Here is a 23,703-nt window from a genome sequence, read left to right as displayed (position 1 = left end):
GTCTTCCTCACTTATGTTTTCAAAAAGTGATAGATTTTCCATCAGCAGAATTATATCCGCATCCCACGTCAAATTTATCATCGGATCGAACTCCATCTTATATATTTTATTTATTTACAATTTATACAACCAACTTAAATTTTTTTTTTATCTAAATAAAAAAAATTTCACTGAAACAAAAAATTCACATCACCACTTTTGCATCGTATTGTTAATTGATGTTATTACATATATTTTTTTTACATCACCTTAAATATTTAAATTTATTGAGGCATAATTAGTATTTAAAATTTGTTTTTTAGTACTTTTTCGAGTCATTTTAATTTATTTTAATAACGGCAGATTAAAAATAATAATAATTGTAATTAAATACCGTCATGATAATTATTATACGAGTTTAGAAGTTGGTTAATGAAGAGACATAAGTAAGGACCTGAAGAGCACGCGGCTCACAAGACCGCGGTCGAATGAGGCCACGTCGTGCTCAGTATCACCCTTGAACCGCGTTTCGCCTACTACGCAACCCACCCTTACGTCTGTTCCTCTTCTGGCTCCCTTGCTGCTTCCACTCTATTCATATCTATATATACATTGCATCCAATTTTGCTACCCACCACCTTTAATCCAATGACATACGGCCAGAGGTATTCATGCATTTCATTTACTTCAATCCCATTCCATTTATTGTTTTCACTTATCTTAAATTCTGTAATTAATTATTTACAACATTAATTTCAAATAAGGTACATTTTTTATTTCCGAATATTTGCAATAGTGTTTGGTATTACCGGAAAAAATTTTAAATTGACCTGGGTAAAAATATTTGACTGAAAATACGCCGAAAAAGGTAAATGTGACTGAAATCACGTCGAAACCATATAATTTCATTGGAGAAGGCCAGAATTTGATCCAAATTACATCGAAACTGTTGAATTTTAGTAGAAAAGGCCGAAAGTTGGCTGAAAACAAGACGAAATTTTGTTATTTTTAGTAAACAGGCTGAAAATTGAGCCGGCCGATTTTCAGCCATAGACGTTATGTTTATTCTCAAATTTCGACCTCGTGTTAAAATGTATGAATTCATTACCCGGGTCTTTTGTCAGCCAGTTCTCGGCCACCAAAACATTCTATTATTTTTTTTTTTTGCTCAAATTTTTTTACTTGAGAATAATAAAAAATTTAATTTTTAAAAGTAGTTATCGCGTTGAAAAAAATTCATTAGCAACTGAAAGTTTAGGCATTTTTTATTTTTAAATTTACGTATTACATATCTGAAAAGTTTTCTTTTTAATGCAAATAATTCTAATGCACTTTTTACCCATCGTCTGAAAGTATCCCGAGTTTTAAAAAAAAAAAATTCTAATGCAGGAAAATTTTTTTTTGTTTTTTAATAAAAATTTTAAATTTTTAATAAAAAATAAAGCGAGTCTTCTTTATAAATCCAAAGTGACTTAAAATTCTTCCACACGTTCAAATTGTTCCCAACTTTTCTCACTAACAACAGTGTCCTCAGTTATTTCTGATGTAGAGTCTGGATTAATAACAACGATAACTTTTTCAACTTGTTCATCGTCTCCACCGGAATTTATAAATTTTTTCTTATTATTGTTATTGTTATATTTATTTATATTAATGTCACTAGGAATATTTGACTTTAAAACAATTTTAGATATTTCCGTGGACGTTATCACCGAGCGCAGCTTATTAACTTGAACAAAAGTGTCACTTGAATAGTTTTGAGAAATTTCATACTCGGTGCTGTCAAAAGATTGCGTAAATTCTTCGACAAATTCAATTATTTTTTTAACTAAAGAATTTATATCACAGTTAATTTTATTCACAAACGAATCACGTACTCGAAATTCTTTATCTGACAATTCTGTCTCGGTAATAAATTCTTTGGATTCTATTTCTTTATTCATTTCACATAACTTGTTTTCAATTACACGAGTAGATTTTTCGAGACCGAGACTTATATTCTCTCTGAGAAATTTTATTGATACGCATTCCACTTTCTCATCACCATTTCTATTATTATCGTTGTTGTTATCAGAATTTCTTTGTCCTGCTTTAATAAAATCATCCAACGAAGCAGAAAACAGCATTAAACTTTCATGTGAATTATTTTCCATGATTTTCCGGCCTATTGTTTTCGGATAATCATCACCAATAACTGGCGGATATATTCCTTGATACAGTTGCCTTTCAAACCTTTCATAGAATTTATTCTGACGGTTGACATTTTCAATCCCGTCACACAAATTAATCGGGCTTTGTATTGGATACATTGTCATTAACATCAAACCGATTGAAAAAAATATTATTATTATCTACAATCATAAAATATAATTATTATTGGCATTCATTATCAATATTAATTAAAAAATTTACAAAAGTCAGAAACTATTCAATAAAAAAAAAATTTTTACTCAATACGCTGCAAAAAATTTATGAAGTGCAACAAACTCTGGTGGATAATTTTTGCGGCAAAATTTTGACTGCGGAAAAATTTGTTTCCTTTACTTTTATGTGCCTGCAACCTGTCTCGTAGTTTCTCTTTCAGTCACGGGTGTAGTTTTTACTTTCATGTGTCAGTCATCTTCTATAGGATTTCTCAGAATCTCCGAGTCATTTCAGAGAAAACTTAGAAAAATTTCTGTCCTTTCCTTTTATATACCAGCGATGTTGTCTAGGATTTCTCTGAATGCTAGACTCAGCCTAGAGAAAACTGAGAAAAATTTTTTTTCTTTACTTTCATGTGCCAGCATTTTTCTCTATGATTTCTCTAAATCCTAGACTTACCCGAGAGAAAACTTAAAGAAATTTTTTTTAACAACGTTTTCGAGCTCAAGGAGCTGGAAAACACTGGGAAGTTTCAGAGCTGCCCCTAGAGTCAACCGATAGACAGATTTTTTCCAGCGTATCGGGTACGGTGGTCGTCGTGAGGCAAGTTGGGCTTATCAAAATTTTTTCAAAAAATTTTGTCAACACCAATTTGCCACAGGTATTAAGTGAATTTTTAAAAAAATTTCTTACAAATTATATTTAATTTTCTTAAAATATTATACTTTATTTATATATAAAATATTACCCTTGTAGATAAGGAGAATTTAGATATCTCGGTAATTGGGATTGTAAATGTAAGTAAAGATAATTCTAAAAATAAGCCAATTAAATACCAAATTAAATGTCCAAAGCAAATGAGAAAATCCACCAAAGTCACGTTTTCCATTTTATATCCATGCCCGCAAAAAAAGACATTTTAACGTCAATTTATTTAATTTAGTTTTTTTTAACAATAAATTTGAGCCTTAATCTTAACCGCAACATTTTCGTATTAAAATAGATTTTTAAAGCCTCATTAAACTTAATGCTTATCTTCACTTGTTTCGTTTAAATTTAACGTGTCAATAAATTTAACGAGTTTACAGAATCTTTTGTTACTTTTTCAAAATTTTTTTTTTTTATTTATCTATTGTTTACACGAAATAATTATTCAAGAACGTAACTCCTAGAAAGTTTTAATCCTCTTTGTTTATTATCAGCCCTGAAATATATTTATAATCTCTAAAATAGTATAATAGAGAACTTAGTAATAATGAAACGAGACGTTTCCACTTGTTTACTTTCATTGATATAGAGTCCTGTGATATTAAGGGCTGATATACACGCGAATATCTAAAGTAATTACATGCGCATAAATTATTTTATAACTTTAATTAAACTTGCTCGCTGTTTTATTTATTCTCATATGCGCTCATTCTTTTATGATTTATTCTGAGACATGAACAAATAATTAACAATTAAATTTGAAATATTCTGAACAAAAATCTAAGCTCAAGTGATTTTTTTCTCATTAAATCGCGCGAGACTATCGCAATATTATAATCCAGGGTTTCACTCACTTGTGCTTTCACATGAGAATAAACTTTTTTAATCACGCGAATCGTCTGTAATTTCATTCCATCGGCGACTGCTGTACGATAAAATAGAATCATAGATTACTGACAAAATTTACATTTTATAACCTCATTTCCTTCTGATAATAATCTTTAATTTACTGTTTTTATTTATTCAGCTATTTAACAATTATTATTTTACTTTTAATTACTCAAATATTCCATTATAATAATTATTTTTAATTTTAATTAAATTGTTGATTTATATTCAAATTTTCATGCAATCTATTAGTAATTAATTTTTGTAGATAAAAAAATTCATAGTGGGTATTGAATACAAGACCAAAACTATCTAGGCCTGAAAATGTCTAAAAAATTGAAATTTTTTAAAGTTCTATAATTTTATTTAAAAAAAAAAAAAATCTACGGCCGAAAATAGATTGGTTCAATTTCTCAGTCAATTTCCAGCCATTTTATTAAGAATAATAAAATGTTGGGGTATTTTCGGCCTTTTTCAATAAAGTTCTCGACTTTGACGTGATTTCGGGCAAAATGAAGTTTCTGTGAATAAAATTGTATGGTTTCGGTGTGATTTCAGTCAGATTCAGCCTTTTCGATCCTTTTTCAATAAAATTCTTCGACTTGATGTGATTTCGGGCAAAATTAAGCTTCTGTGAATAAAATTGTATGGTTTCGGTGTGATTTCGGTCAGATTCAGCCTTTTCTATCCTGTTTAAATAAAATTCTACGACTTTGGTTTAATTTTGAGAAAATTTAAGCTTCTTTGAATAAAGTTGACAGATTTCGGTATTCCCTCTGTCAGATTAGCTTTTCCGACCTTTTTTCGGTGTTTTTTCGGTCAAATATTATTCGCTGGGTTATAGGAAATCATAATAACGCAAATAGTTCCGATTACAATAAAATTATTTTTTTTTTATTTCTAGATAAAAAATTTATCAGAAAATTGAGTTTATATTTTTCCTTTTCTTTAAAATTACGTGACATAAAAAAATTTAGAGATTTTTTTTCTCGATCGCTTTTACAAACAAGTCTATTGAATTTTGTCAACGAGTTGTAGTAAAAATTTGTTTGTTTACACGTCAATTTATATTTTTTTCATAAAATTTATTCATTTATCTTACATTTGACTGTTTCTAAATTATTTAACTCGCTCGAAACTCAATTAACTCATTCTTAATCATCATCAAATATTCTAATTTATTTAAAAAAAAAATAAAAATATCGCAATCAGTTGATTGTTAATTTAATGATTAATTAAAGTAAATATATATTTATAAATTAAATTAAAGTAAATGCTTAAATTATTAAAGTAAAAAAAAAAATACTTGAAAAAATAAATAATACAAATATTTAATATTAAATATTTGAAATTTTAATCAACTCGCTTTTAATAACTTTAGTACATGAATAATATCAGCAAATATTACATTCAATATAAATGTAAATACCGTTGAAAAACTTTTTAGTCGATTTGATGTAGCCTGCGGCGCTATAAACAACAAATCCATTAATTATGATTCATGTTATTGTCAATAAATTTTTTAAATTTTCTATCTACCAAAAGAACGCGCTATATTTTATGGTTTAAACATACAAATAATTTTAAATTAAAGGAGGTATGGCCCAGCTATTCAATACTCCATTCAATTCAATTTTATTTTCACATACGCACACGAATCATATAAAATATTATAGTACTGTATGTTTTCATGTCAATAGTATATAAATATATATAGATGTATCTATTAACCGCGTGTAATATCTTTTTCATTATTTTATTAAATTTAAAAAATCAAAACCTATTTACAAAAATTAATTGTATTAATAATATTCGAATGAAACCAGGAATTTATTACGTTTACACTCGACTGAATTTTGAGCAGAAAAATTACAGAAAAATAAATTTATCCATTCAAATGTTTAATAAAAATAATAATTGGAAAAAATATATATATATATTAATAACAAATATTTACAACATATAAATAAACAATAAAGAGTAAATAAATAAATTAAACGGCGCTGCTTGCCGTAGAAATAGTCTCATTAACTCTGTTACCAAAACTACTGGTACTCTCATTACTCATTTGTTGATCTACTGGGAGATGTTTGTTAATTAATAACCCTCTGGCGCTATTTCCATCACTTATTTTCATGACACTGTTGTAATCAATAGGCAACTTTGCTCCTCTGTTGTATTCGTGTCGCGTTGAATTGGATTTGAACATTTCCTTTGCGTGGTCTATTGTATTTCTGCAATTTAATTTATTTTGTTTTAATAAATACAGCAATAGACGGCCTTGTTTAACTTTAAATTTTTCATGCATCAAATTTTCTAATTATAATTTCAGTCTGTCCATTAATAAATTACAGTAAAATATTTTTCATTTATTTTTTATGCTGAAACTTTTTAATATTTAATTAAACAACTTTACAAAGTGGTTAATTTGCTGTAAAAAATATCGATAGTAATATTCCGTCCGACGATTTACACTGTAAATTAACTTTATTTTTAATTCATGCTTCTGTAAAATCACTCATAACTTCCAAAGTTTCAGTGTCACGAACAAAAGTTTCGCGGAAAATTTTCCACAGGATTAAATGCCCTACTGAAAAGTTCTGAGTCCAAATATCGATAAAATTTAAATTCTACACAGTATAGACATTTCCAAGTTATAATCAAATGCAAAACTCAAAAAAATAAAGTCTTCCGTTGAAAAATTTAGAAAAAAAAATTAGTTTTCCTTTGAAAAATAAAAATAAACTATTTCCTTTGAAAAATTTAAGAAAAAAAAAATAAAAATTGCCAGACATGCTTCGATAAATAAATTTTGTTCATTCATTTATAAAAAAAAACTTTTTACCTGAATGTGCATTTGAAATTGGTTCTATGCGGAATTCGATCGGATCCACAGCGACATAAATTTCTGTCTCTGTGACTACTTCTATTATTGTTATTGTTATTACTATTATTATGATTATTAAAGCTTTGGCTTCTTCGTGACTTTTTTTTAAAGCATATAGTTTTTTTGAATGCGCTTCGATATCTCAAACTCATTAGATTGTATAAAATTGGATTGACCGTAGTACTGAAGTAATAAAGAATTCCACTAAGTATATAAAGCCACTCATTTAAATCTGGATAGTAGTCTGCTTCTTGGGCATAAACGTAAAGCAGACGTTGGGCGTGAAATGGCGCCCAGCAGAAAAAAAACATAACCACAACTGCGGCTGTAAAAAATATTGCATTAAAAAAAACTATAATCCCTACATCTGATTAATTGTAAAGAGCTTGACATACTCAACATTCTGACGATACTTTTACGCGACTGGATTTGTCGCGATTCTAAATGGGCTGATTGTACCATAGAATTTTGAGTACTGCACGCACTGTTGCGTATTTTCAAGCCCATTCTCGTGTAAACAACGAGAATAATAATCATCGGTATTAAAAAAAAAATAACGCAACTCAATTCATAAAGAGGGAAGTCGGGCATGTCTGGTAATAACATCGCACAGATTGCGGAATCTTCGGACGCCTCTCCAGAACCTGTAATGTCGTTAATTATTAATAGATTAAATTACTCAGTATTACCCTTAGTGTAGGGTAAAATTACTTCGTTAAAACACTCTGTACCTGGTGGATACTCGACGTAGTTAACGTTTGTATAGATGGCAAAAGGAACCGCCGAAACTAAAGCAATAGACCACGCGATGAACATTATTATAATTGGTCTTTGTGGTTTGTCCATTGTGTAGGTTTGAAGGGGATGGCATATCGCTAAATAACGTTCCATTGAAAATGCCACTATCGTTAATACCGATACATACGAGGACCTTTGATAAATTACATCAATAAATATTATTTAATTAGTTTTTTTGTCCGCGTTACACCTGTTCTTCTGATATGAAAAATGCTCCCTCTTTGATTTTATTTTTTTATTTTATTGCTTCTATATATCTTGATATTAATAAAAAATATACTAGAGTTTAGAAACTTGGTAAATAAAAAAAATAATTTATTAATAATAAAGTACTTTTAGTTATTTTTAATAAAAAAAAAAATTTAATTAACTGGATCTTTAATTCTCGACTTGGAAATCCTCAAGAAAAAAAAAATTTGCTTATTAATAATAAAATACTTTTAATTATATTTATAAAAAAAAATTTTAATTAACTGAATCTTTAATTTTCAACTTGGAAATCTCTCTCTCAAAAAATAAGTTATGAGGATTAAAAAACATTTTTTTTATGGATAAAAAGATTTAATTGAAAATAGAATGCGAAATGACCATAAATTTTATGTACGATCAAATCACGAGAAATTTATTGACAATTGACATCAAAAATAATTCGGCAATTTTTTTATAAAATAATTCTGGAAAATATTTGATGTAAAATCACTTTTAATTATAACTAAATCACAAGTAGTATTACGTTATAATCAATTTGTTTAAAAAAAAAAAATTCTGTCATATTAAAAAAACTGCCGTTCATTTTTTGCCGAAAAATTGACGAAAATTGTCAGACAATTTCTCTCTGAATTTTTTCGTCTGCTCTAGACCAGCATCATTAGAAACTACTTACATTTCTGAAACGTAGGCCCTCAGTTTACATAAAGTTACTCCAAGCACCCACGGATATTGTTGCCAAATACAACTAAGCTCATTAGGCAAACCTATTAACAACATCAATTATAACTTACATAAATAATAAATATTTTTGTTTTAAATATTAATAAACAGTTTGTAAAGCGGGTGAAAAAAAATTCAATAAATAGTTGTATAATTTTCAGACTAATTAGCGTTAAGTTCTCTTGTGCATTGCAGAACATTAATCCCCGAACTTGAGAGGATTAAGTAGCATTCTGTACAAAGAACTGTAATCCGTTACTAAGTCACGAAAATCAATTACTCAACTTATATTTATTCCCACCTGTTATTGTTGTTATTTATATAAGTATTCTAGTAAACTATATAAATAAAATAAATAAAGCGATTTATATATTTCATAGAAATGTCTAGACTTCTAGTCGCTAGACTGAAGAATTGACGGAAAAAAAAATTTTATGATTACGGGATTGCCGTCCAATTTAACGCTACCTGTTGCATGTGTCAACTACTCAGCCACTCGATTCAATCACGTCTCGTATTACAAGTCTCAAATTTTCTCTTTCAATTAATTTTACTAAATTACTTGACATTGTAAGAGAGGGTAAAATGCCAAGGACACGAAAAATTTTACCTTCTTGATTTTTACTACAAATATTTTACTTTTCATAAATATTACAAGAAAATAAATTTTATTTGTGACGTAAAAACGTGAAAAATTAACCCTAGGCATTTTAAATAAATAAATTAATTTAATAAACAGTAATTTATAATTTTTAAAAAATTTGAAAAATATTATTTAGCCCGCGGCTCCTTTGTAACAAAATATTTTATTCTTTTATTTTAAATGAAAATTTTCTGTACAATAGCAACCCCTAGTAACGAATCGCGTGTTATTTTCGTAACAAAAAAAACTATAATAATAACTTGTATACCTAAAGTAAAAGCAGCAGCTAATATTGTAAAAAAAAAAAAAAAATATGAAATTATGAAAAAAATGAAAAAAATGAAAAAAAAAAAAATTTGTCAATTAGTTTATTAAATTAATCTATATTAAGTGACGCAAATTGTAGCGAGTTATCTTGTACAAATAATCGCTTACGATAAATGTAAATAATCTTTTATATATATAAAATATATATACACGATTTTATTAGAAAATCTTATCGCTTAACTTGGATATAATTTATAAGTACTTCATTATAAGTAGATCAAAAAAAAAAAATATCAATTAAAATATGTTTATCAAAAGTTTATTTACAAAATCGATTGAGTAAAATGGATTGACAGCCGCCTGAATAAATATAAGGAAGGTGCTGTTGCGTAATAAGTAAGAGGTGACTAGTAGAATAACTTACCGAGGGTGAGTAAAATTAGGTCAGATATTGCGAGGCCAAAAAGATAGTAATTGGTGGATGTGTGCATTGACGAGTTCTTGATGATTACTATACAAGTCGCGACATTACCAAGCACCCCAGTAACAAATATACTGACATAAGCCAGTGTAAGAGGTATTACGAGCTTTAATGAAAGGTACTTAGGCCCTAGTATCCTACTTAAGTACTCTTCTTCGGTTAAATTTTCTCGGTTGAGTGCTTGCCAGAAATATTCAAAGTCACTTTCCTCAGATCCTTCCATTTTAATTTTCACTAAGCTCCTTTTTCTATATGGATGTTTACATTTAAATTGACATTTGCTGTCAAGTATTTGTTGCTAACTCCATTTTTAAGGCAGGAAAAAAATTTTTAGTCGAAAAAAATAGTCGAGGCGGATTTTTAAAGCCAATAGACATTAAATTCACTCGACATATTTATTGTTGTTAGGAGGAAAAATCGATGTGAGAAAATCCAAGTTGAGTTAGCGAGTTCAAGTGGTTGTTACTTTTCAAAGCATTGCACGATTTTTATTTACTACAAACTAGAAATTGAACTCTGGTTTATTTTCAAATTCCACGTTGCATACTGTCACGAAACCATTTTCTTACAATACCATCACTTTTATTTCTTCTTCTTCTTTTATTTATATTACTCTATACTTTACAGCCTTTTGTTGTCGACAATAAAAAATATTCTTTCACTTCCCACACAAAATAATATATTATTTACTTTGAATAACAACAAATATATCTGTATACAATAAATTAAACTTATTCAACACAAATTTAAATTAACTCAATTACGGAATTATATCTGACGACAGTTGTTACACAAGTTATTAAAATTATTTAATTAAATAATGAGTAGTAATATAATTGAAAATATATAGATGCAGGTTTAGGTATATATATTTTTGTAACAACAATTGAGAAGTTGACTAAAGTCCCGAGTTTTAAGTTGAATACTGTCTTGATAATCTCATGGCAATGTCTACCGTACACTAGAGTGTTGAAGACTAACACAATCAGAGTTTATAAAGAGGATGAGTTATTTATCAGTTAATAGTACACCAGCACAGACAATACCACTTACTCAATTAAATATCATTTATTTACATTATTTCTGGGATCGTTAAATCAAAATATTATTTCAAATTCATATTAATAATAATTTAAAATTTGTCTCATATTCATTATAATTAATTAAAATAAGTAAATCACTTCATTGGATGAAAATTTCTCATTATCTGATGTTTTATGCGGACTTATTATCAAATGAGCTGTTTACCATTTGACTATCAATTATATTAGCATCCTGTGTTAGTTTTCTTGGAAAACATATTTTTTTATTAATTTATTGTTTATTAAAAAAAATTTTCATTGTCAAATTTAAGTATTATACTGATATTGATAATGTTTGTTTGAGGAAAAACTGTAAAGTAGACCCAGTACACGATCTGAGAACTAGTACACGATCGCTCATGTATTTGTATATTTATTTACTAGATTTTACTAAATATAGGTATGCAAATGTATAAGTGATCGAGTACTAGGTCTTTTACTTTATAAAGCATGTAATTGTTCTAATTATTTATTGACAGTTAATGTTTAATAATGGAGGTAATTAATGGTTTATTAAATAATCTATATGATTTTAATTAATATAATTTTATCTAACAATTAAATTTTTATTAGTTAATGTTATAAATTTAAAATGTACATTAATTTTGATTATACCTTTCTGATAATTGATAATATTAGGAAACTGACGAAACATTGGACAAAAATTAAAAATAAACATTTAATAATAATAAGAAAATTTTATCCAATGAAACTGTAATTTGTTTATTTTAATAATAATAATAATAATAATAATAATAATAATAATAATAATAATAATAATAATAATAATAATAATAATAATAATAATAATAATAATAATAATAATAATAATAATAATAATTACTATTATTATTATTATTATTATTATTATTATTATTATTATTATTATTATTATTATTATTATTATCATTAAGATTATTATTATTATTATTATTATTATTATTATTATTATTATTATTATTATTATTATTATTATTATTATTATTATAATTATTATTATTATTATTACTTTGTTAGTTGAATACTCAGGGGGTTAACCCCCCTTCTTTATTATTATTATTATAACAGTATGAATAATGAGGTCATAAATATTTAGTAAATATATTAAATTTTTTTCATATTCAAATAATAATTTTTTTTTTATAATTAATTAGTTTTACGGGTCAATTAGTTTTCAATATCCCTCTTTTCCCGAGTCTATAAATTATTGAATAAATATATTCAAATTTCTCGTAGTTTAAAATTTCATTTTTTCACGCAGACTATCTTTGACTTGTGACGTATTTATCTGACATTATACTTTTTTTTATAGTATATTCATTCATTCATTCATTTATTTTGACAATTGTAAAGAAGTAGATTTATTTTGGGCGTAATAGTGACACATGGGGTATTTGGGATAGGACGGATCCAAGATTGATTGAGTGATTTGTTCGGATAAGTAGTGAAAAAGGTTTTTCTTCCCATAAAAAAAAAGTTTAAAAAAAAATACGTTTTCTCTAGTGAACTTGTTTCACTTTCTTATTAGGAACATATATTCCGTAAAAAAAACTGTGTACATTTAAAATCCCACAGGATTGAGACCTTTTTTTTTTTATACACTCTCTGGTTATTTTACCAGCTGATAAATATATAATAAATAAAAAAAAAAAAAATAAAGAAAACTAAAACCTCGAAAATTGAATTTTTAAAACTGAAAAATTATCTTGTTAGTAAATTTTTGAGTTTTTGACAAATTTAAATTTCGACGATAAATTAAAAAGAGAAAAAATATTTTTCGCTTGTTATAAAATTAATTATTAAATATATATATCTAGTTTATTGCGATATTTTTTAAAGAAACAAAGACAAGATGCTATCTTTAATTTTTTACACATCGAAAAGTGTAAATACATCTTTAGTTATCTATGCTGTGCGCGTTATCGAGACAATGGTATATCATTTTTATCAGCCAGTACGACAACTGGAAGCCAAGTTCATTTTTTAAATTACAATGATAATAATAATAATAATAATAATAATAATAATAATAATAATAATATAAGAGAAATAACTTCTTTTATGTATTTCAAATCTTTGAAATCACGCGCGTATCAAAAGTTATTTCCAACAAGATACACAATTTTTCTTATATTTAAAAAAAAAAATTTTATTATTATTATTATCAATTTTTCATTTTACTTTATAACAGACAATAGATGTCGCAAAAAACATGTCCTTGGGAAAATGTAAGCTATCAAGTCGATTGGAAATTTTATATTTATCAGGCAACATTTTCTTAAAGCCATCGGTCTTTGTATTCACGGATTATTATTCAACGAAATGAACGTAAAAAATAGTACAAAAGAAAGTGAATAAAGAACGTAATAAGAGTATAAAATTTAACAAGAAAAATTCATGTTTTATTGAAGACATATATTATATATAAAATAAGACATGATACATTTCCGTTTTTAAGTTTTTATTTCTTTTAGTACGGATAAGAAAAATCATGAGAAATAGATTAAATAAATTATTTTTCATTATAAATCGATAAATCCAAAAATTTATTCAATTTGTTGTATAGTCCAGGTAAAAAAATTTCAAGCCAGTATAATCAAATTTTTTCCCAGCCCGAAAACGGACCGGGTAGTGAATACAAGACCGAAAACTTAGGCCTGAAAAACTTGAAATTTTTTCGAGTATGGCCGACAATATGCTGGCTCAATTTTCAGTCTATTCATTAAGAATAATAAAATGTTGGTGTATTTTCGGCTTTTTTCAATAAAATTCTTCGACTTGGAGGTAATTTCGGGCAAAATTAAGCTTCTGTGAATAAAACTGTATGGTTTCGGTGTGATTTCGGTCAGATTCAGTCTTTTTGACCCTTTAAGAATAAAATTTTTCAACTTTGATGTGATTTCAGGCAAAATTAAGCTTCTGTGAATAAAACTGTATGGTTTCGGTGTGATTTCGGTCAGATTCAGTCTTTTTGACCCTTTTTCAATAAAATTTTTCAACTTTTACATGATTTCAGGAAAGTTTAGACGTCTTTGAATAAAATCGTGTAGTTTCGGTGCGATTTCGGGCAAATTTATCTTTCTTGGCCGAATATTTTTACCCGGGTGGCATTAGAATATTAAGTTGATAGATAATTTATTTTTAAATTACAAGATTTGTGAAGCAAAAAATTTTTATCGCGATTATTTTAATATTATGATAAGTTATTCGATATTATTTCTCATTTAAAGTAAAAAGCTCTCCGAGTTCTATTTAAAATTACCCAAGTTTCAGCGTATATCATTAAAAGTACTAAAACAGTAAGATTCTAATGGGCGAATGATTATCTTTACAAAAATTTAAAAGCACTCAGATAATTAATGACTCTATGCGAAATAAAAAAGCAATAAATAATTCATTGAATTACGATTGCAAGAGAATAAATTCAGGAGGTATAAAAAAAACTAGAACATAAATGTGTCCCTCGTCGACTGTTAGAGTATATCGAATCCGTGTTATTGGATCTAGTCTTCAGAGGATTCAACATGTAGTCAGAACCTAAAGGAAACTAAAAATAAATAAAAGTTTTTCGATACCGAACTACAATAGACCTTATCGGATGCGATATTTGCATCGTCCAATGAAACGGGCTAAAGAATTTACAATTTCAAATTAAAAATAAAAAAACCTTTATCAACTATCGGGTGCATTTGATTGAAATGCTTGATATGTATTAACAACAAATAAATACTTTAGGAGTCTTTTACTTTCGAAAATAAAAATAAAAATAAACTATTTTTATTTATTTAAAAATTTTTATTGCTACTTAATTTATTGATTAAAATACAAATAACAATTTTATTAAATTATTTATCAATCATCTGAGTCAGAAGTTGAACTGTCGATATTAGTGTACTGATTATTACGGTTGGTATTTATAAAAAGATCATCTTCATTATCACTATCATTATTTGATTTATTTACAGGATGAGGCTCTTTCTCTTTGGCTTCCGTTTTATCGAACTCTTTTGGCCACACACTTTGCGATCGGTAGTACTTGATATGTTCCTATGAATAAAAATAAATATCTCGTGATGTAGCGAAGGGAGAGACACAAAAGAGTGCAAACTGCAGTATTAATTTGCACTGGCTCGTGTTGCCCTCGGCTTGGAATTTTTCTATTTCAGTTGAACCCTTGGAACTATTAAGCCGAGGGCAACATGACCCGAAAAAATAATGTCGGTTGTACTTAAGAAAATAGAAAGTTTTCGGGGACTCAAGTACATTTTTTTTTAAATTTAATTTTTCGCGGGCAAAATAGAGTACTCTAAACAATATAAAAAAGCACTCATTTTGCTCCCTCCCTGGGCTACAATTATAATTATAAATAAAAATGAATGTAAACATACCTCAGTAAGGACTTTAATAATTTCAGCCTTGACTTTGTCACCCTCGGGTATAGATTCGACGAGAACAAAGTCACCCCGTTTTACATAAACATTATTTCGAAAAATACTCGGCATTGAAACGAGAAATCGTTCGCCTGTACTGTCACTCACTTCATGAAGATTATTACCCCGCGGCTCGACAAGCTGAACTATTGATTGTGATTCCAAGGGAATACTAAAATCCTCTTGAAGCTTTGTAACATGTTTACGTTTAGTAACTTTTGACATTTTTATCTGTAAAATTAAATTTACAAAAGTATTATACTTTAAATTTATATTTATTCTAACATATTTAAACGGATTTGAAGTATCAAACAAATATTATTCTCCTCAAAATATTAAATTACAATAACTGAATTTTATTTATCAATCACTAGTTAGAAATTTTAAGTTTTCTTTTCTTCAAAGCCGAGTGCCAAGGCCCGAGAGACCCGTCAGCTTTATCAGCAGCCTTCCAGACATCAAGACTTTCACCCGCAGGAATTCCGTATCTGCTTTCCATCCCATAAGGATTCGACGGAGTCTTGCAGTCGCTGCTCGCCTCCTTCCTGAGGACCGTGTCAACTTCGACGGCCGCAAAAAATGCCACCGACATCGGGAGGTCATGGATCCCCAGCTTCGCAGCGCAGAATGATCTTGTCAGCAGATTGGTGACGTGCATCGCCAACGCGGCGTTGTATTTAAACCTTCCCGGTACCAAGTAACGAATTTCGTCGTGGAAAGACAAACAAAACCTGGCATTGTCTCTCATCAGCCAGCGCATGCACACCAGCATCAGATGCAAAAAGTCAACAGCTCCGCTCTGAACGACCCAGTTTATTTTTGTTGGCAGATATTTGTCTTTCAAGTCATCGTCGACCTCGAGCGCGCGACTCAAACGCGAGTTCAGAAACGGCGTCACCGGATGCTTGCTTCCGGCTATTTCTTCAAGTCTATTGAACATCGCCGACTCTGAGCCTCCGCACCACTTGCCCCCGTCAAACATTTCCGCCAAAGACTTTCCAAATAATTTACAAAGTCTGTAGGCATCGTAGCTGGTGTACTGCAAATCTCTCAAGTCCTCGCTGATGAACTCTCTCTTGAGCCTGAAAACCTTCTTGCCCTTGGTGATATCGAACATTTTACGCGACTTAGCCAGGGCCTCTGCGTCGGTCATCGCGGGGTTAAATTGCTTGAGAAGTCTCTCGGCAAACTTCTGCCCTGCACCGTAAATTCTTGCGTAGTTAATAACTTTCGCGTGGTCACGCGATATACCGACAGCTTTGGCAGTGACGCTGTGCATGTCAGTGCCGTTTGATTTATTGCCGATGAGTGTCATCCAGCCGAAAGGTGTTGCGCCATGAGTGCCGGCACAATAAGCGTCACCGATCAGCGAAGCTATCCAAAGTTCTTGGCTATCAACGTCGGCTCCGACAATATTATAGCCAGGCGGTGCTTGTACCATTGAACGCAGCTCCGAGCCAACTCGGTCAACCTGCGCATTTGAAGCTGTCATCCATGTGGCTTCTGTTGCTCTTCTAGTCAAAGTTCCGCTCACCACAACTTGTGGTATAATGGCTCCATAACTTTGTCGGGCAATATTAATAGAAGCAGAAGCACTACTACTACTTGTACTGTTACTGCCTCGACGAACTGCTGAAGGTAAATCGTCGTTGTTCAACCATATAACTAACTGTGACATTATTCTATCACGATTGTTTCTCCAGTATGAAACCATCTTGGCTATTTTTAACACCTCAGTTGCACTAGAGTCTAAGCCAGCGAGAACGTTCTCGGAAAATTTATTCAGAAAGTCCTTGGCCAAAGGGTTGCCGACATTGAGCTTGGGTCCGTCTTTGTGCGGAAGTTTAAAAAACCAGCAGCAGTTATCAATAATCACATCACACCAAATACCAGTGCCTTTATAAAATATATCCGGGGTTGAATTTTTCGATGACTTGGTTTTATTTTTACGACCGCGCCAAAATTCCATTCTGTGCAACTCGTTCTGGACATCGGTCCTCAAAGTAGCCATCGCGTAGCTGGTGTCTGAATTAGTAACGTCCTTACGTGGCAGCGGACACTGCTCTAGTAGCTGCTTCAGCGGTAACTGAGTGACGACATCTGGGTCGTTGTTGAAAGGAACCAAAAATCCCCATCCGTGTTCTTTTATATGATGCAGCGGGTAGTTTTCCCACGTGAGATTTAGCAGCTTTGGAGTGACCTTCATCGACGTGCTGATATTCTGCGGACCTGGAGCCCAGTTCTCTTCACTCTCCTTTAGGCAGAGCTTGCGGTACCAAGCGGGATACCCCGGCATCTGCGGCATTTTGACTGGAAGCAGCTTCTTGGTGTCATCTAAATATCCGAACTCTTGTTCCAGCTCATCGACCTCGTCCTCTCCATCAGTTAAATATTTTTTGTAGTCCGACTCCTCCTCGACTTTATCTTCAACCGTGACTTTTTTCGTCGCTTTGCTCTTCACTTTGATAGTCTGCGTGCTCCAGTCCTGGTCCCACATCCACAGATCCTCCTTGTACTTGTCATCATGCATCAGCTTACAAACTTCATCAGCCCGCTTGGCCAAACTGACCTTGGCTTCATAATTTAGATCATCAAAAGTCGCCTCCGACTCCTCAATATAACGCTGCCAATTTGTATTGACCGGCAAGTAGGCCATCCCCAGCTCCAGCATCCCCGCGAACGTAACAGGATGCGGAAACCTTTCTTTGAACAATGGAAATAGTTTTTGCAGTATCTCGTGCGTCACAACTACATCCTTGGCACAGTAATTCATAAGCTTATCAAACTCTCCGCGCACATCTAGCAGCGTGCCCTCAACAAACAAATCCCTCATTGATTTCTCATGACTCTTATCGCAGTAAAGTTTGTACACATCTGCCAGATTATTCAACGAAGTCACATTCAGCCACTCCTCATGATCCAACGGGTCTTTTTTACTCATCATCAGCGTCCTCTGATAACTGTTCATACCACTGACCGCAACGTGCAGCGACATGGTATCAACAAAACGCGTCCCAGTGGAGTTCAACCAGTACTGCTCTTTGATCCTCGCTCTGTCATAGCAGACATTGTGGCCTACTATTATTTTTGGTCTTTTCTGATGCTCATTCAGCTTCTTACCAAACTCCAGAGCAGTGCTTTCAATGGGTATCAGCATGTCCAGCGTGAAGGATCTGCTTTCTACGGGAATACTCGAGCCATCGACCAGCGACTTTGATACCCAGGCGTACCAGGCATCAGCAGTTACCGCAGTGGCGAGTGTCGGCAGTGGTCCTTCCTTCATACAGACCTCGACGTCAAAAATAATTCCCTCTTCTAGTGGGTAATCCACCCGCTCGATTTTGTCCCTCGTGTACCTGAAGCCGTAAAAAAATACTGTAATTTAAAATATTTTAAATTAATTTCATCATTTACTGAAAAAATCCGTACCTGGTCCATCCTTCCTGCAGCTTCCAGCTACTGGGCATCTCAGGAATTGTCTTGACCATCTCCTCGAGGATTTTGAAATAAGGTCTGGCTTGAGCTGCGGCGATATTGTGAAAATGTTCCTCCAAATTGTCACCTTCCAGAGGCGGCAGATCTATTTCAGCGGCGGGAATTTTTGAACTTTCATTTATTTTCATACCAAATGCTTGTAATTGTTCTCTCAGTGTTTTTAATTTTTCGCTTGATAGTTTTATATTTTTGGCGGTATTTTTAAATATTTGGCTGTGCAAATTTTTTGATAACATTTGCATATTCAATTCATTAAAACGAAATTCCTCATTATTATTTTCTGTGATCTCAGAGTCTGATAATTTTGAATTATCAATTAAATTCTCATTGTTTTTATTTTTTGATTGATGATTATCAATTATGTGATCATCATAAAGACTTTGGTCGTTTAAATTCTCATGATAAAATTGATCATTAATTAATTTTTTACCAGAAAATTTATTTGCTGGATGACGTTTCCTGTCATTGTCAATTGAATAATTATTTTTTGCCGCTGATTCTTTGGAGCTGGTGGTCGTTGAGGTTAGAGGCGTATTGATCGGCTTGGCACATTTTTTAATTCTTATGGTACGTTTGGTGACGTTATTTAATTTTTTAACGGAATCATTGATTGAGTCTGAGCATTTATGACGGATGCAGATGTTTAGTAATTTTATTTTAAGTCTCATGTCTGGAGCCACGAGGGAAATGCAAAATAATAATATGTTGACAGAAAAGTTAGTTCTCTAAGTGCGATGGTGAGCTTACCTGTGATTTTTTATATGTTGTCAGGAAATGTTAAAAAACATTGAGTCGAGTTGAAAAAATCCAGAGAAATGCACAGAAATATCATATATTGAATAATATTATCAGTATAACAATACACGTGTGTAGAATGTTTCGTTGAGGTTCCATTTTTTATCTTTTTTAATCGATTTCTACTTTATCAGTTGATGTATATATATATATATATATATATATATATATATATATATATATATATATATATATATATATATATATATATATATATATATATCACTTTTTTTTTGTTATAATTTATAAGATTTTTAAAATAAAATTTTTTTTTTAAAATCAAATTTTAAATTCGTATCCCAAGACTTTAATTTGAAAATTAATTTTTTCCCGCGAAATTCAAATTTTTAATTTTAATCCCAAGATTTCGAATTGAAATTTTATTTCCCTAAAAACTCAAATTTAAAATTTTTATTTTTAAATTTTGAATTAAAAATTAATTTTTTTCCCTAAAAATTCAAATTTTTAATTTTAATCCCCAGCTTTTTATATAAAAATGAATCTTTTTGATAAAAATATTATTTTTTAATTCTACATGTACATGTACTGGCTAAAAACTAAAATAATATTAATATATATTATTAAATAATATAATTAATAAATTAATGCCCTAAAATAATTGTAATCCCTATAAAATTCCATCAGGAATTATTTTTAAATCCTCTCACAGTTTGTAACCAATCGTATCCTCATGTCAGATTTTTCTGAAGCCGTAATTTACATTATCTCTTCCATCTCTATAGACTGGAGCTGCATGACTTCATTGGAAAATATCATTTCATGCATTTTTTTTTCTCCCGGATGGAAATTGAGTGGCAGTAACATCACAAATCCCCTCTAAGCCCGTAACTAATATTTTTCTGTCAGATTATTCCAGATAAAAACTGCAAGCTAATTTTTTTTTCGATCTCTGTAAGCAGAAGCCCTATCGCTTCATCAAAAAATACATTTTTTTAATATTTCCCTCTGTAAAAAAATAACGAATTACGTCCACACCATCTATTTTAATTAACTTTTTTTTTATTTATTCAAATATGGCGGGTAAATACAAAATTTCATCTATGAAAGGAAAATGACAATAGAGGAAAATAATAAAATTCATTTTTAATTCACATGAAAATGTTACAAAATCGCATTAATTTTTTATGATGTATGACGTCATAAAATGAAACTATTTTTTCAAAACACTATCGGCTTTTAAAAATAAAATGATAATATTTCGAGTATCTGATTAAATTTTTTTTAAGATTGAATAATTGACCTACATTTATTTTCAGTTTTTAGTGAACAGGAAGGAATTTTTTGAATGTATTCAATTTTTTCCCAAACTCGTTCACTTTATCTGCGGCTTTTCGTAGCAAAGTAACAGCCAGACGCGGGTTTTTAATTTGAATTTCCTCAAGCGATGTGGTGTCAAGAACTTGGTCAATATTTTTGTCAATGAACTCAATGGCATACGCTTTCAAAACACCAGCATTTGAAGTCTCTGCGACAGTGAAAACGTCAATGATATCGTACATATGTATGTTTTTATAAATAAAATCCTGGCACATGACTCTCAAACTATCGATCTTCAAATACTTTTGTGGTAAATCTATATCTTTGTCATGTAAATCTTCAGACAGTTCAATTTCCACATTTTCACTATTTTTTTTATCGTCTATCTCTGCCCCCAAGTTTTTTCCATGAAAAAATTCAATTTGCGAATTATCTTTGACTTCACCCGCAACCTCATTATTTTTAATTCCAAATAAAAAATTCAATTCATCAATCAGCTGACACCTGGGCAGCACAAGCTCGTCTTCTCTGTTCACGTTCAATTTACAAATAACTTGACAAAATATTACAAGGCTTCCAAAAAATTTATTCATGACCACCGATCCTTGTCTTGTTATAAAATCACCCGAGCCCCATCCTTTGTGTACGCACTCAAATTTATCTTTATCCCCAACTTTGTCTTCACTATCTCGGACATAATAACTGTACTGGATTCCTCTTTTGCAGGAAGACCGGAAATTCAAATCAATCAGCAAACAATCCCCGTTAAAACTCAACAAAAAATACCATTTATTTTCGTTGCCGCCCTCACTGACCTCAAACACTGGTGACTTTATCTCCCGAGTCCCTAATTTTAGCCGATTTAAATTTCCCACCTCCCATAAATAATTAACAGACATCGTTTCATCATCAGTAATTACTTTGATGGACATCCTCACAAATTTAATATTTTGTTTATGTCAATCCAACGCTTGTTTTTAAACTACCGAAGGCTGTAAACTAAATGACAATAACATCAATTTATACCGATAATATAAAATCATCGTGCTATCACTTCCGTTAGATAAGCGACTAAGTAGTGAATGCTGAGCTATCAATAGTAACCAGGAAGTGATGTAGACATTTAATTTCATCGCTGAATAATTTGCAAAGTAATTTATTATTTTTGTTTTTTCTTATCCTTAGTTTTTTTGTCCGCTTGCTTTTTTTTGTAAGCGATGTGTTCTGGTAAAAGTCGCAATTTTCCGTAGTAGTGTAATTTTGTTCTCAAAATTTCGTCAGCAGTTCCGCTTATGGTGTCCTGATACTCGCTCATCCAAGGCAGTGGCAATAAATTGATATCGAAATTTTCACTGCCCAAGTCTATGGTGTACCTCCGTTTCCGGTTTGAATAATTCAAATTTACGTAGGTGTCATTATTGATACTTTTAATTTTACTCCCGCTGCTATCAATACTATTGTTATTCTTATTGTTTTTAAAACTGTTATCATCATTGCTATTATTGTCACCATTATTGTTATCGTAATTATCAAGGCTATTTTTTTTACTGCTGTCATAAGAAAACTCATCGTCTAGACCATTGCTAGAATGTCTCGGCGAATTAGCAGCCGTGTTTTCATAAAATTTCGAATCAACTTCTACCTCATTTTCGGCAAAACTTTTCCTAGGATTATCTAATTGTGAATTATCTATTTCCACTTTATGAAAATCTTTAGACCCACGAGACAGACGACTAGTCTGACTCGAGCGCTTGCGAGCGTTTGTTTTTTTTTCCTTTACCCCGAAATTGAAATCGCGGGGAGCTCTCCCGGGTATTTGGTGACCGCCGAGATACGGCGGTTTCGGCTGCGGTCGACACTCGATCATCTCTTCAGATTCTTTTCTCTGCATGTTGGACAATCTTGCCTTATTATTGCTATTGTAGATCCAATTATTGTAATCGCTTATCAGTGGATAGTTGTCTAAAAATTTTAAATTGTCAATAAATAAATAAATAAATAAATTTATTTTTTAAAACATTTCTTACCCAGGTTACAAAAATCTGATTGATAGGTCGTGCGCAATCGTTCCTCATTAACGCGACGCAATAAATCTGGTGGTGGTAATGGTGAAAATCCACTTCGCATATGGTTGACAATCCCCAGTTTCTAAACAAAAATTTATTTTATTTAAAAATTTTCAAAAAGACCCAGACTCAAAATTTTTCTAAAACTAAAACTCTGGAAATTCGGCTACTCTATTAATTATTAAAATCTATAGGGGTAAGATGGACCCACACCCACGATAATGCAAAAAGTCCCGGAGTTACCAGAGTACTTTTGAAGTCAAAATTTCGGGTCAGTATCAAAACTACGAAGCCCCAACCTGATCTAATTATTTAATTAAAAAATTGCAGTAATTAATTTTATAACTAACTGGTTGCTGTGATATTTTAGTTCTAATGTTTGTCTCTATTTCGATGTCTGCAGAAGGAACTGTAGGCACATAAATAAGTTTTGGTTCCACAAGTCCTCCCATCGGTCCCAGTCGGCTCCATTCGTAAGAGAAATTATTTGCTTGCTCGTAATTATTTCTGAGCTGATTGTTATTTGGTTTAATGCAGCCACAAGGGTACGAATACGAATCGTTGTACATACACATCGTGTAAGGGTTCATTGCAATTTTTTTTTTTTTTTTT

At 30.7% G+C, this 23,703-nt stretch overlaps 4 protein-coding genes across 4 annotated transcripts; all 4 read right to left on the bottom strand.

The window, feature by feature from the left end:
• Positions 1-5,306: 5,306 nt before the first annotated feature.
• Positions 5,307-11,318, bottom strand: LOC103580046 (neuropeptides capa receptor). The gene is made up of 6 exons (XM_008561653.3): positions 9,889-11,318; positions 8,508-8,598; positions 7,558-7,757; positions 7,222-7,470; positions 6,785-7,151; positions 5,307-6,173 (listed from the first exon to the last, which is right to left on the bottom strand). The coding sequence occupies exons 1-6, from the start codon at positions 10,166-10,168 to the stop codon at positions 5,933-5,935; spliced, it is 1,428 nt and encodes a 475-aa protein (XP_008559875.1). The 5' UTR covers positions 10,169-11,318; the 3' UTR covers positions 5,307-5,932.
• A 3,489-nt stretch (positions 11,319-14,807) lies between these two features.
• On the bottom strand, positions 14,808-19,790 carry LOC103580049 (probable RNA-binding protein EIF1AD). Its single transcript, XM_014440725.2, has 3 exons — positions 19,700-19,790; positions 15,416-15,688; positions 14,808-15,074 (listed from the first exon to the last, which is right to left on the bottom strand). The coding sequence occupies exons 2-3, from the start codon at positions 15,680-15,682 to the stop codon at positions 14,880-14,882; spliced, it is 462 nt and encodes a 153-aa protein (XP_014296211.1). The 5' UTR covers positions 15,683-15,688; positions 19,700-19,790; the 3' UTR covers positions 14,808-14,879.
• Positions 15,695-19,790, bottom strand: LOC103580048 (DNA polymerase subunit gamma-1, mitochondrial). Its single transcript, XM_014440724.2, has 3 exons — positions 19,700-19,790; positions 18,887-19,622; positions 15,695-18,813 (listed from the first exon to the last, which is right to left on the bottom strand). The coding sequence occupies exons 2-3, from the start codon at positions 19,618-19,620 to the stop codon at positions 15,828-15,830; spliced, it is 3,720 nt and encodes a 1,239-aa protein (XP_014296210.1). The 5' UTR covers positions 19,621-19,622; positions 19,700-19,790; the 3' UTR covers positions 15,695-15,827.
• Positions 19,791-22,184: 2,394 nt separating this feature from the next.
• LOC103580169 (bromodomain-containing protein DDB_G0280777-like) lies at positions 22,185-23,681 on the bottom strand. The gene is made up of 3 exons (XM_008561838.1): positions 23,442-23,681; positions 23,053-23,173; positions 22,185-22,987 (listed from the first exon to the last, which is right to left on the bottom strand). The coding sequence occupies exons 1-3, from the start codon at positions 23,679-23,681 to the stop codon at positions 22,185-22,187; spliced, it is 1,164 nt and encodes a 387-aa protein (XP_008560060.1).
• Positions 23,682-23,703: the final 22 nt, after the last annotated feature.

The sequence above is a fragment of the Microplitis demolitor genome, chromosome 1, assembly GCF_026212275.2.
Source record: "Microplitis demolitor isolate Queensland-Clemson2020A chromosome 1, iyMicDemo2.1a, whole genome shotgun sequence".
Classification (NCBI taxonomy): Eukaryota; Metazoa; Arthropoda; class Insecta; order Hymenoptera; family Braconidae; genus Microplitis; species Microplitis demolitor.
This window is presented reverse-complemented; position numbering and strand designations above follow the sequence as displayed.